Below are 13,049 nucleotides of genomic sequence, written 5' to 3'. Positions count from 1 at the left end.
ACTGAAAACTGCTAATTTTCTTGGTTTGGAAAATTTCACATGGGGGGGGGGGGGGGGACTGCTGGCTTCTCGTGGCTGCACATCATGAAGTCTCCTCCTGTCACTTTGGCAGTGGAATGATTACACATTAGACTCAGCGGGGCAGAGCTGTGCTGCCGCAACCACACTCCGGGGCGGCAGACTGTCCTGTGGTCAGCAGATTTCACACAAGCACGCGACTACACACACACACACACACACACACACACACACACACACACACACACACACACACACACACACACTGTCCGGCCCTGATTCAACCTGCAAGGCTGGAAACTACTGTTGTAGAAACTGTTCTGCACTTGCACACATGTCAGCCGTCATGTGGTGGGAAAGCGGCTAATTACTCAGCGTTATTCCCATCAGCAATCTGTGACTCCGCTATAGAAGTCCAAATTAAATACGCCGTGGTTGACGAGCAGCTGCGTTAATGAAAAACTTGAAGTTGTAATTTTTACAATTTTATGGCAGCTCCGTATCACATGTGCGAGGTGAAAGATGCTCATTGTGACAAACCCACACATGATTCACACTTTAACCCACAGTTCCTCTTTGCTTCGTGAAGCGTTGGAGCTTTTTTTAGCTCGTGTTGACTTTACAGCCCGCAGCTCATTTTGGTTCAGTCTCTCACCTTCACAGCACAGCAGTGCTTAATGCACGCAAAGTTAGCAACTACCTCACTGAAATATTGGACAAGAAAAAATGCACATCAACTTAAAAGCTCATGAACTTGCAGCATGTCTGCTCCATCCTAAAATTCTGTTACTCAATATTTGACTTCCACTGAACTAAGATACACAATTATCAGTCGCACAGATTTCTAGCTCAGCGAGTGTGTTGTTTGTGAAGAACAGCGTTCAGAGGTGTAAGTGCCAGATTTTGGTGCTGATGAACTTGTAGATGGGTGATTTATTTCAACTATACAGACAAAACAGGATGGATAGGATAGAGATATCCAGTTCAAGGTGACAGGAGGGGCTGTAGCCTGCCCCAGCTGTCATGGGGTGAGAGGCAGGGTACATCCCGGAAAAACCATCAGCCTGTCGCAGGGCTGACACAGACTAGATAGAAGCAGTTTTGCTGATATTAAAAATAGGTGTTGTCGTTGTTAAATCTGTTCCTTCCTGTCCTCCACAGAGCAAGCATCAGCAGGGATCCTTTCTACGACATGCTGGCCACCAGGAAGAGGAGGATAGCCAACAAGAAATGATGATGACTCACCCTCACTTACGTCAAGTGCCAGCAGCATTTCTGTCATCAGAGGAATCCTTGTGTGTATGTGTGTGTGTTTAAGAGTCTCAAAGGCGTCCGATTCATACGTTCTCCGTCAGCCCTGCGGGACATGCAGTAAAACATATGGGACTGACGTGGATCATCCCTACTTCTGCCTGAAGATTTGTCTGCACCTCAGTTCTTGGCTGTTGGGAATTAAAGATTCAAATTCAGTCTGCTACAGGCAAAAAATATAATAAAAAAAGAAGGTAAATTCTCACCACACTAGACGACGATGGAGAACAGCATGAGGACTTCATGTAACTGGAGATAGCCATAGCTGTAATCATTAGTCTTTTCAGCATGCCCTAATGTGAGACTACACCCTGCTGGACACATAAGGTGCTGCAACACATTGGGAGGATTTGAAAGCTGAATGTTCAGCTCCCAGCCACTCAGACCAACTTGTCTGGTCTCAGCGTTTCATTACCTTCACCTCCTTCGACAACTGCCAACAATATTTTGTAGATAATTCGCAACTACAGAAAGCCTCAAGCTCATCAGTCAGCTGGTCTGATTGATGTAGCCTTTAAGTGACTGTACCTGTATATGCAAACATACTCAACATGGGCTCGTACACGTCCATTTACGATATTTCCTTTTTAAAGGCAAACCAAGTCGTGTGTAACGAAGCCCGCCAGCAGTAACGCATCATATTAACTCACATAGTGAAGATCCACCTCTGCGATCGTTTTTGTATTTATTTTCTCATCTTTTCACAAAAAAAAAGCAGCCCTCCCCCCGACTCACATTATGCATGTATAGTATATAATTTACATACCGTTTTGTTTTTTCTGTATTGTGTTCACGTAGTGTGGAAATCATAATGGCTGTAGCCTTTACCCGTTCATTTTCTTTTCATTTTTAGTTTGACAGCTAACAAGTTTACAATAGTGGAAGAGGGTCATTGTGCAGCTTCCCCTCACACTGTTATTACTGAGGTTCAGATAGTATATGTAATATGAAAGAGAATTAGGACAAACCCTTTCAAAATAAGATACTGGAATTTGCTGGAATACGTGTGAATGCTCTAACTGGAATTTTGAGAACCGTTTTCCCCAGACAGATCAAACCGCCCCACAAAGCCAAAACTTTCCTCACGGGCGCAGCTTTCAGCTCTAAGCACAGTTTGGCGTTTGTGCGGGAAAACGGCTCTCGAATACTTTGATGTACACTTTGAATAAAAAATACATGCTGATAAGAAAACAGCTTTTTGCGTGCATGTGAATTCAGCGAGCAGTGCTCGACTCACCAAACTTACCAGGTCTTTGGTTATTTCAAACATGGATACAGTGCTGTGAGAAAATTAGAGTGAGCTGAGCCCAAACAGCTAGAAAAGTGTTTGTATGTAACAAAAACCTGAATACATAGGAGTGTCGTTAGTGGATCTACATTATAATTTAACCGTAGTGGAAGGTTTGCTCAACAAGAGTCTCATACAGTCTAGTCTATATCATACAAAAGCACACAGGGGCTTTAAAAAGCAAAATCCCTGCAACTCATCTCAATCAGCATTTTTTCCCCATTCATTTCAATGCAGCTTGTAAACAAAGTCCAAGACCAAGAACAAATTACAATTTCTGACATTAACAAATGTATTTTAAGGCGTTTACCTTATACAATGTATAAATTCGTACATGCTAAACTTAAAGGTATAACAGCAGTTTTTCTTCCAACTTTTGTCTAGAGTTGAAAAGGAAAAAAAAACAAGAACAAAAAAAACAACCCAAAGCATATTCATCACTGAATTTGTCCAGAGAATATGCTCAAAATTTGTTCTTCTAAAAACACAAAACAGAAATCTGAGAATCCTGATACAGGATTTGATTTTTTTTTTTTTTTTTTTAAACATATAAAAGTAACTGATATTACAGTTCAAAATTAAATTCACAGTATTTTTTGACGCTAGACGACAAACTGTATCTTTAAAAAAAAAAAGAAAAAAAAAAAAAAGGAAAAAGTGGTCCACCACCATGACAGCAATAGCGTGGTGCTTCTTTTTGTTTTTCGAATGTGGGAGAGAGCGGCATGACAAAACTAATTTCAAAAAACAAAAAACCCCTCTGCATCTGGTGAAGAAAGTTAAAATTACAGAGTGAATCTTAGGCTTCACAAATGGGAACGAAGATGAAAATGAAAGCTGGGAAATGTTCTCAAGTCTTTCCAGGGTTAACATGGAGGTATCAGTCAGCAAAGCTCTGTTCCCACCACTGCACTCATCACCCCCCACCCCACCCCACCCTCCCTCCCTCCCTCCCTCCCCTTGCACAAATAACTCCATTAGTTTCACGGCTCCCAGAAAGAAATAAAGTAAAACATTGCAGCTGTGTAGATATGGTGACATCTTAAACTTCCGATGCCTTTCAGTCCTCTCGGGCATCACGTCATTCCCTTTGTTTCGTTCCTCTTCGAAGCAGGTGGATATCTGTGATTGATGTTAACACGTTTTTTTCAAGTCCTGAGTTCCACTGAGCAGCAGTTGAGATGTTTAAGCTCCAGGCTTTGTGTTCATACAAGTATATATTAATATTCTTCATCATAAATGTTCAACAGGTTTCTTTTTAACCGATAGCTAGGAGAAATTACGGCAAATAAATAAGCCCATTTGAGGAGAGGGGAAAAAAAAAAAAAAAAAAAAAAGGGGGGGGGGGGGATAGTTTAAATTTTAAAACACTTTACTTAAGGTAAAAATACAATATTATTCCTAATGAAGAAGCACCACGTCAAAAAAGTTGATGTCATTCCTCTGCTGTTGTTAAAATTCGGTTGATGGAACTGAAATGACAAAGATGAGGTCTTAGTGAAGAGAAAGTATTAGTAGCTACATCAACGCTGACCATTTAAAAAGACATCCACTCACAGAGTCAGTATTTCAGGTCACTGGGAAATCCACTGCCGCTGATTTGGCTGTAACCTACAAAACAGGGTTTGATGCTTTAAAATTGGACTAGCTCGTCAGCACCATTTAATTCAGCATTCCTGTGATTTTGGAGACTAAATGAATACCTGGTTGTCCATTGAGATGGCCGTAACTTGAACCGTTTGCCGGTGCGGTATGATCGGAAGGTAGTAGATGGTCACCGCTGCCGTCAGCGTAGTCTGTGCAGCGACGTTTTTCCGATGGAAAACCATTGTCATGTTCAAAGTCTCTGTCAGAGTGGTGTCGCTTGCGGCTCTCCCTTTCCTCGCTGCTTCTGTTTCTGTGGCTCCGAGCTGCGTCTGGGCTGTGCAGTTCGGGATCGCTGTCCTGATGTCTCTTCTTTTTCCTTTTCTTCTTCATTTCCGCAGCTCTGTCTGAATCTCCATCAGAACTTCTATGGGATGACAGAGAACCAATCACATTGTTTAACAAAACCAAGATCTCAAGCTTTACGGCCAGCCTAAGACAGAAAAAGTGACCCATTATCAATAAAATGATGAAAATTCTTTCCGTTTTTAAGAAAATATTAATACTGATAGTGAGCTTTAACCCCATATTATTTTCAAAAAAAAATCTAGCTTAAAACAAACAAACATTTCCTTCTGTTTTCATTAAAGGATTGAGAGAAAGATGGCAGTACTCACCCACTCTCACGGTGTCTGTCTTTATCCTTTGATTTCTTCTTTTTCTTACTCTTTTTGTGTTTTTTAGTGTGGCGGGCCTCAGAGCTGTCGTCCCTGTCTTTGCTGAGAGTCCTCTTGTGATTTTGATCCTCTTTGTCTGGAGAGGAAAGGCGAGCCCGTGGCGGGGAGCCCTTGAACTTGTTTGTTTCTGGTGCTGTAGAAGGTGAGAAATTTCCTTCCTTTGAAGAGTAATTTTCTCTCTCTTTGCCATTACTCTTATCCTTCATTGCCCAGGAGTCTCTACTATCCTGCAGCCACCTCCGACTGCCACGAGACTCCTCTCGGTGGGAGTAACCATATCCCCTTCGCTCATGGTCAATGTCCTCTCTTGACCGGTAGCGGTAGTAATGGTAATGGTTAGAGCACCTGTCGCGATCACGCTCCCGAGGGTGCTGGAAGGTTCGCTCCCGGTGACGATCGGCCTCCCATTCCCTGTAGTAACGTCCAGAAAGGGGGAAACGATCCCTGTACTGGCGGTGGTGACCGTCTTTGTAGTCCCGTCTGTACCGGTGACGATCGCCGTCGCTTTCTCGTTCGTGACTCCTATCCCTGTAGTGTCTTTCTCTATCTCTGCCAGAGCTAGAGTACAGTCTTTCCCTGTCTCGGGAAGATCGTCTTTCATTGCAACTAGAACTAGGCTTGGACTGATACTGCTCCTTAGTATCCTTACGTCCTTCAGTCCCTGTTGTTGCACATTTATCTTGTGGTAGATCCTTGGCTTCATCCTTGCTTACGCTAACTTTCTGTGGAGCTGCAGAAGCCCCACTGGTGCTTTGAGAGCAGCCCGGCTGAGGGGGTAAGGCTGCAGGGTTGTCATCTTGCCCAGAAGAAGAAAGAGCGGAAGCAGATTCTTTAGCTGCAACAGAAGGGGTAGTTGTAGCAGTAGCTGAGGGTGAAGCGCTAACAGCAGAGGATTCTGTACAGTGAGGCAGGGGTTCAGATGGAGTTTTAGCCCTTGTGACAGGAGTGGAGAAATCCTGGCTTTCATTAGCAGCAGGATGAATGCTCTGAGAAGAACTGGCCTGGGATGAGGCATCTTTGCTGGAAAAATAAAATACAAAAGCAATATGAGCAATGCTTTGTCACACTGGCAGAGAGGAAAGTCTGCACAGTTTTAAGATCACTCCTCTAAACTTAAAAATTTAAATGCATAAAATGGACAGCAGAGCAATAAGTTTTTTTTAGTTCAGTGTTAGGCTTACTTTGGTTGGCTATGGTCACTGCCTATTCCATTAGCAACAGGAGCCGTAGACGTCAAACTGCCATGATTACTGCCAGAGATCTGATGTGCCCAAAATAAATAAAAGAAATATTAATAATACGTCCCTTTAAGAAAAACAAACAAAAACCCAAACAGACAAGCATTCTAAAAATAAAGACAAGATTTACCTTGTCAGGGCCGCTGTGTCCATTCACTTTGTGATGACCATTGTGGTGCCCATTTTGACTGGATTTGAAGTCTCCATACGTTTGTCCATTTAATCCATTGCCGTGATGGTGCACTCCTGACTCCCCATTGGCGGTTTTGGGAGAATTATCAAAGACATTTCCTGTGTCTTTATTTTCATTAGGATGAGACTTGGATGAACTGCCGTTATCCAGAGTGCCACAGTTCTCTTGGTCTGATTCCTCTGAAGACTCTTGGCTGTACGGCACCAGGAAGGATGCCCCGTTTCCTACAGGGTTGTGATCCCCATTACTGAAAGGCATGCCGCCGACTCGGTTTAGTGGACGCGGAATAAAACGAACGTCTGGTTGGACGTCTGAGGTAGACTGTGAGGAGGACAAAGAGCTGGAGGAGGAGGAGCTGCTGGCGGAGGACGGCTGGCAGTAAGAGGAGGAAGAAGCAGATGGGCGGTTCGGTTTGCTTAACCCAATTGAAAATGAAAGCTTCTGTCGTTTGTCGCTGTCTGGAATCATTGTGGGCCGGCTTACTGAGTGGGAGATGGAAGCAGAGGAAGCAGAAGTAGCTAGTCCATGGTTTGGTTTCCCCACCGCACTGCCGCTGGTGCTGGGCTTGGAGCTTGTGGGATAGTCCCTCAGAGATCCATTCCCATTAACATGAAGCGAACTCTGAAGGAACAAGAAGTCACAACAACAGGTTTTTAGAAGACAAACACTGGGTTTAACAAAAACAACAACATTAGCAGTACCCTCAGGTGAGGAAGTACCTTGTTCATGTGTGGTGGCAGCTGGGGACCTATGAAGCCAACACTGTTGTGATGCATGGTGGCCATGGTGCGTGGGATCACCACCGGCCGGGGAGATGACTGACCAGATATGCCAGCGTTATGGTTCACGTGGCTGTAGTCCCCAGTTTTTTTCACATCTGTGCACCTGATGACATGGAAAAAAGAATATTAACCATGACAAAGCATCAACATTATAACATTAGGTTATAATAATAAATTTTCTACAAGAAAAGTGGGAATAAACTTGTCTACATTATTAAATAATGATGGGAAAAGTTCTACTGAAGGAATAAGCCTAGAATGTTTAAAAATACCGATGTTTACTCACTTGATGTAGAAGAGGACATAGGCCTGCTGGTTGAGGACGTTCCTAATGTCACTGACTGACACGGACGAGTCATTCATCTGAAACCACTGCCCATTGCTGGCCTGTGAGACAGAATGAGAGAGATGTGACACAGCAGATTCAGTTTCTGAATTGAATTTGAGCTAAAAAGAAGAATCTTATGGTTATATAGGGGTCTTTTTTTCTCTCTCTTTCTTTCTTTCAATGCATACAAAGTATTTTTCTCTGTTTGCATTCAGTTTTCTGCTGAAATGTGTTGTTTATGGTGTGTGTTTGTTTGTACTAAGCAACAGCAACATTCAAACAGATTCGGGCACAGCCAGTACCTTAATATAGCAGAAATAGTGTCCAGCATGACAACTGAATCCAGAGTGAACCAGCACAGCATACAGCCTGTAGAGCTGGGGCTCCCCGTGGGACTGAGACATGAAGGGCCGCAGATCCAGATGCTCCAAATACTTCACATCCTGATGACCACCAAACAAAAAATTTCAAACATTACATGCAAATATCCTGTTTTATAATAAAACAAAGCATCTGTCATGTATCTTTATGACTTAAGCAGACACTATTGGCCATTTACCTTTGTGATTTTGCCTCCACTGAAGTTTGCAAAGCGTTTGAGTGAGATGGTGAGCACATTGGCGCTGCGATGGATTGTGAATCTTTTTGAGGCCGTTACCATTTTTTTGCACCTGAAGGAAACAAACATTCAGCTTGTTGACCAAAAAAAAAAATAAAAAAAAATAAAAATCACACCTAAACACTAAAACTCATCATGGTTTGGCATCTCTTTGACTTACTTGGTGCATTTGTAAGCATTTTCGCCATCCAGCTGTTCTGGCTTGACAAACTGCTCCAGAGCTTTGGAGACATTTGGAGCAGTCTATATGAACAGAGAGAGAGAGGAAAAACCTCACACTCCATAATGCAGAGAATACATAGTAGCAACGTCACTTTGAATGTTGTCCAATTACCTTAATTTCCAGAGTGATATCCAGAAAAGGGTCAAATGTATCTGAGACAGCTTTGCAGTTTAAACATTTAACTGAAACAGAAATCAGTGCTATGAGTATCACACAAGCTGTAAGACATAAAAAGACAAATAAAAGAAAAATAAATCAAACCTTAAAAAACAGTGACTTACCTCTGGATCTTAGGTACCCGCCAAACACTTGATGGATGAAAGAGGTCGCCTGCGTTTGCCTGTCCAATCTATAATAAAAAGATAAAGCACAAAAGTTAACTAATAAGGACAGTGCAACAATTAACTGACCATTTATTTTTAGCATTTTGGAACCAGACGATCACTTTATAGTATTCAAGTAGCAGAAAAGACAATAGGAGGAATTGGAGCACGATTAATTACTTAAGAGGCCATCTGCTGCTACACGGGAAGAATTGATTTGATGAGAATTGACACTTTAGGTTCTTAAAAAAAAAATGAATTAATAAATTATTTTTAGGAGTCTAACAAGAAGCACAACACTCAGCCCAGTGCATCTGTTAAACGTGTAGTTTTGGTTAAATGTGCACATAGACTTTGAAGCTCTATAGTAACACATAGAAAAACCTGGATTTTCTGAATTTTGCTGCTGCAATAATAGCACTAATGCCATTAGGGTGACCTGAGGGGTTGAGTGCTCCTGCTCACACTGCTTACCCTGTTGCCTCAGAAGAAATCTATACTAGACACTAAGACTGGCAGCTCTCCCCCATAATCCCAGACACCTGTTTTACTACACGTTTAAGCCGCTTCTGATCTTTTCAAGCCCTGTTACCAAAACAAGCTACCACACCCAGTGTAAGAATACTTTCTGTGTTGGAGCAGTCAAGTTCATTAAAAAACTTGATATAATAATGAGGTATTATATCAAGTGGCTTGCCTAGTATGTAAACTGAGGTGTCAGTCAGGCAAGAGACTGAGGAATCTGCATTTCTGAAAAATACTCTCAGCAATTGAAGCATTAATAGTTAAAACGAACTAGTATAAACTGCACTTCCTGAAAAAACAGGATAAAGGATTTATTTCATATTCTCCTACTGTCACGGTGTTACCTCTACGTAGCTAATTATGGATCTTACTACATAATAAAGTGCAAACACTGTCAAGCCCAAGTAAAAATATTTTTTTGTGTTTAATTTGTTTAGAATGCATGCAATGTAAAATGACACTCACTTGGTTCCAGGTAAGCAGGACTTTTGCATAGCATCCACTGTGCACCGCAGGAATTCATGAGCATCTTCCTGGCTTCCATAGCGGAAGTGCTTTGCAATCCCTGGGTGAGGGGAACGAGGAAAAACAGAACCAAAAAACAAAGCAGGAGGTGAATTATTGTAAAGGATACCACAGTTAAATGCAAGTTTACACTTATTTAAAAACAGAATTCAAAATCCCTCCAGATTATTTCCCTCCAAAATTACAAAAGGTAAACAGTCACACAGCGCCTCCTATCATTAAAATATAGGTAAACACTTTGCACAGAGCACAGCATCAACAGTCATCCACTTACTCTTAAGCTCATTGAGTACACCAATGGGCTTAATGACATTCCCAGAGTTGGCAAAAACCTGAATGATGTGGTTTTGCATGGTACACATCATACAGAACCCTGGCTCATGACCTGCAGCAGAGACAGAGACAAAATACTGAGTGAGTAAGGAGTGATACAATGTGAGAATCAGCGCAGGACTGCGTAACACCACTGTTGGTGAAATAAACTTACATGTTTTGGAGTGCTCCCGCGTCAGCATGTAGTTTGCTAAAGGAGGGGTGTAGCTGAGACACTGCAGGGCTGAGTTGAGGAAGCAGGTGTTCCCCATGTTCTGGAGGCCTGCACCAATGCGGTGAACCTGGGCCCACTTTAGGCTGAGCCGATCTGGTGAGAACAGCACCTTCTGGGGCAAGTCAATTCCATCGCTACTGCTCATCACTGACACACAGAGCCACAATTATTACTAAAAATCTGTTTCAATACATTTTAAAAAGGACATAATTTAATGCTACCTTACTTATACAACCACACACTGGCACATGGCAAAGTCATGTCAGGACATCACAGTAATAGCTACAACTATTAACAGTTATATAATGTGATTCTGGCCACTGTGAACAACTCCTAAACAGGCTCAGGAAGAAAGACGGGACAGTTTGCCTTCTCCTTTGTTTCTGCTAAACAAGTTGGGCTGCCGGTCTTTATATAAAAACAGCAATTGCATCACGAGCTGAAGTGACTGATCATGCAAAGCTGGATGCATTACATAACTGGATGAATGAACGGAGAAGGGAAGCAGCAACACAACACCCACAAAAACAGTTGTCAAACTTGTGTGAAAGCAGAAGCAAAAAGATTAGCTGTATGTTACTAAAACCAATTCTGACAAATATGGGTAAATAATGGCTAAAAAGTGTGGTTCCATATTTGCTAAAACAGGTTGGAAAACTATTCTGTCTGACAATAAAAATCTTCAAACAGCTTAAAAAGACATTTTGAAAAAAAGCCAGGCTTTGCTCTGACCTTGGTCCTTGGGCCGGTCCACGGAGGAGGGTGTACTGTTGTACACAGCAGCTCCAGGAGTGGGGGCCAGGCAGCCTACTGGAGCCTTGAGCCTTGGAGAGTCACTGGGTACAGTGGGGCCCACTGCCCAGCTGCTGGAACAACTGCCGTCCATCCCCACGTCTCCACTGGTGAAGGAGGGTCGGTTACATCCGGCTGACTCGTGGTCAGACTTTTCTGAAGATCCGTCAACTATGGTCATTGTTCATAGCTGCATTAGGAACAAAGACACATACGTTTATGAACTGAAAACAAAACAAAAAAAACTAAGTCGTTGCTAGGTTTGAATTTTCTCATTGTTATTTTGGAAAAAGGGAAAGAAAACTTAAATACTACATTAATCCTACACTGGTTAGGTAGCAGTACAGTGAGTTTGGACAACAACTACTAAATACAAAAGCCACATTAACAGATTATACCCAATTTCGCTGTGCAAAAAACTGCACAATGATAATAAAAAGCTCTAAGTCTCTTATAGCTTATAGTTAAATAACGCTATATTAAACACTGCCCTCATACCATCGCCTAAACTTTCAGCAAACAAGTATCAGAAATTGTGTTAGATTGGATGATTTGTTTACATTCACAAACAGACTAGCATAAGTGAGCGCCAAATATTTGTTTTTGACCCTTTGCTTTTATTTGAATCATCTTGTCAGATTCCTTTTAAATAACAAACACCAGGAGACAAGAGTAACTTTCGACATCTAATTTAACTCTGTCCAACTAACAAACTTAAAATATCGACAAAAATTAGTGTTTAGAAAACTCAAGAGGGGAAATGCCAGATAACCCACTCGACCGAGGAAATTTCCAAGTCGGAAGCACGTTTACAACAGAAGCAGCTGTTCCCTCCCACCTGCTCTTACAGAGTGGCTCACATTGGCTAAATGACGGCTGCTAGGCCTTTAACACGCAGCGTCGCAAAACCTCAAGAAAACACACAAAAAACCCTGAGCACATCAGACGGAGAGCAAGTTGAGAGCTTACCAGTCTTGTCGAATTCCGAGATGTAATGACGCGCACTTAAAGAAGATGCAAAAACCATCGAAACGCTGAACGCAACGTAGCTATCGAACTGTGCTAGTATTTTGTGCGGCTAGCTAGCTTGCCTACTTGCTAGCTAGCACAAGACTATGGACGCTGGCTGACATGGCGCAGAGAAGCGTAGTTACGGACCAGCAAGCTGACGGGTAGTTTCCTGGCTGTGCGGTGACATTTATTTTATTTAAAAATGTGTGGCCTGGGCAACGGGGCGTCTAGCTAGAGGAGAAAGGAGGGGCTCGACGCCGGCGCTTGTGTATGATCACTGCGCTGCTCTCTCCGACACGACATAGAGAACCGGTGTAAGCTTACTACAACAAATCTCAGCGGCTCACGCCTACCAAAATATTACGGGCGCACAGTTAAAGTGGCACTTGATCGTAAAGGCAATACAACACTCACCTGTAACCTGTTATGATCGCGTTAGTAGAGGTTGTAAATCCATTCCTTATTTCTAGCGGGTGTCCGGCGGTGAACAATGACGTAGCTAATTGCCCCACGGGTACATCCGGGTACCTGGGATGAAACAAGGCCTCTGATAGGTTCCTAAAATCGTCAAACGTTCCTAGTGAATATCCGGCGCATGTACATACCTCTAAACTTTGTGTACATGGTGTACCACCCCACAGTATGAGCTCTATAGCTTTATCGTGATTATAGAAGTGGTCCAGATTTAATTATTTTACTAAAACAAAACAAAAACTATGTAGAAATGCTATTTTCCCTATATTATTGGGTGCTCCCAGCATTTTAACGTTTGAAAGCTATTGAAACATAACAGAGCGCACCCCCTGTATCTCATTTTAAACAAATCTCAAACATATATGCAGGAAATATAGAAACCCCTCATCATGTAAATACAATAAGTGCCTATGTTTTCAGAAAAAAGAAAGAATGACAGGACTTATTGTGTCAAACAGTAAAGACTGCACCTTGAACTCTCAGGATAAACTATTCTGCTGCTCAGTTCTGCTTAAACATCGACTTGTCAAA

At 42.3% G+C, this 13,049-nt stretch overlaps 2 protein-coding genes across 2 annotated transcripts in view; one reads left to right on the top strand and one right to left on the bottom strand.

The window, feature by feature from the left end:
* The window catches only part of LOC146663291 (cytohesin-3-like), a 34,316-nt gene extending 31,796 nt beyond the window's left edge, over positions 1–2,520 (top strand). The window contains exon 13 of the mRNA XM_085415964.1: positions 1,180–2,520. Coding sequence (XP_085272090.1) covers positions 1,180–1,252 — 73 coding nt within the window. The 3' untranslated portion in view covers positions 1,253–2,520. The remainder of the gene's footprint in view (positions 1–1,179) is intronic.
* A 616-nt stretch (positions 2,521–3,136) lies between these two features.
* Positions 3,137–12,990, bottom strand: usp42 (ubiquitin specific peptidase 42). The gene is made up of 18 exons (XM_085415956.1): positions 12,459–12,990; positions 10,974–11,223; positions 10,182–10,388; positions 9,969–10,079; positions 9,635–9,734; positions 8,603–8,670; positions 8,433–8,503; positions 8,259–8,341; positions 8,039–8,150; positions 7,782–7,922; positions 7,438–7,538; positions 7,089–7,254; positions 6,307–6,990; positions 6,120–6,199; positions 4,879–5,958; positions 4,321–4,628; positions 4,175–4,228; positions 3,137–4,089 (listed from the first exon to the last, which is right to left on the bottom strand). The coding sequence occupies exons 2-17, from the start codon at positions 11,212–11,214 to the stop codon at positions 4,179–4,181; spliced, it is 3,603 nt and encodes a 1,200-aa protein (XP_085272082.1). The 5' UTR covers positions 11,215–11,223; positions 12,459–12,990; the 3' UTR covers positions 3,137–4,089; positions 4,175–4,178.
* Positions 12,991–13,049: the final 59 nt, after the last annotated feature.

Source organism: Rhamphochromis longiceps, linkage group LG8 (assembly GCF_057381845.1).
Source record: "Rhamphochromis longiceps isolate RC_006_pf linkage group LG8, R_longiceps_female_GT1.1, whole genome shotgun sequence".
Classification (NCBI taxonomy): domain Eukaryota; kingdom Metazoa; phylum Chordata; class Actinopteri; order Cichliformes; family Cichlidae; genus Rhamphochromis; species Rhamphochromis longiceps.
Note: the sequence above shows the minus strand (reverse complement) of the source record. Positions and strands in the feature narration are given on the sequence as shown.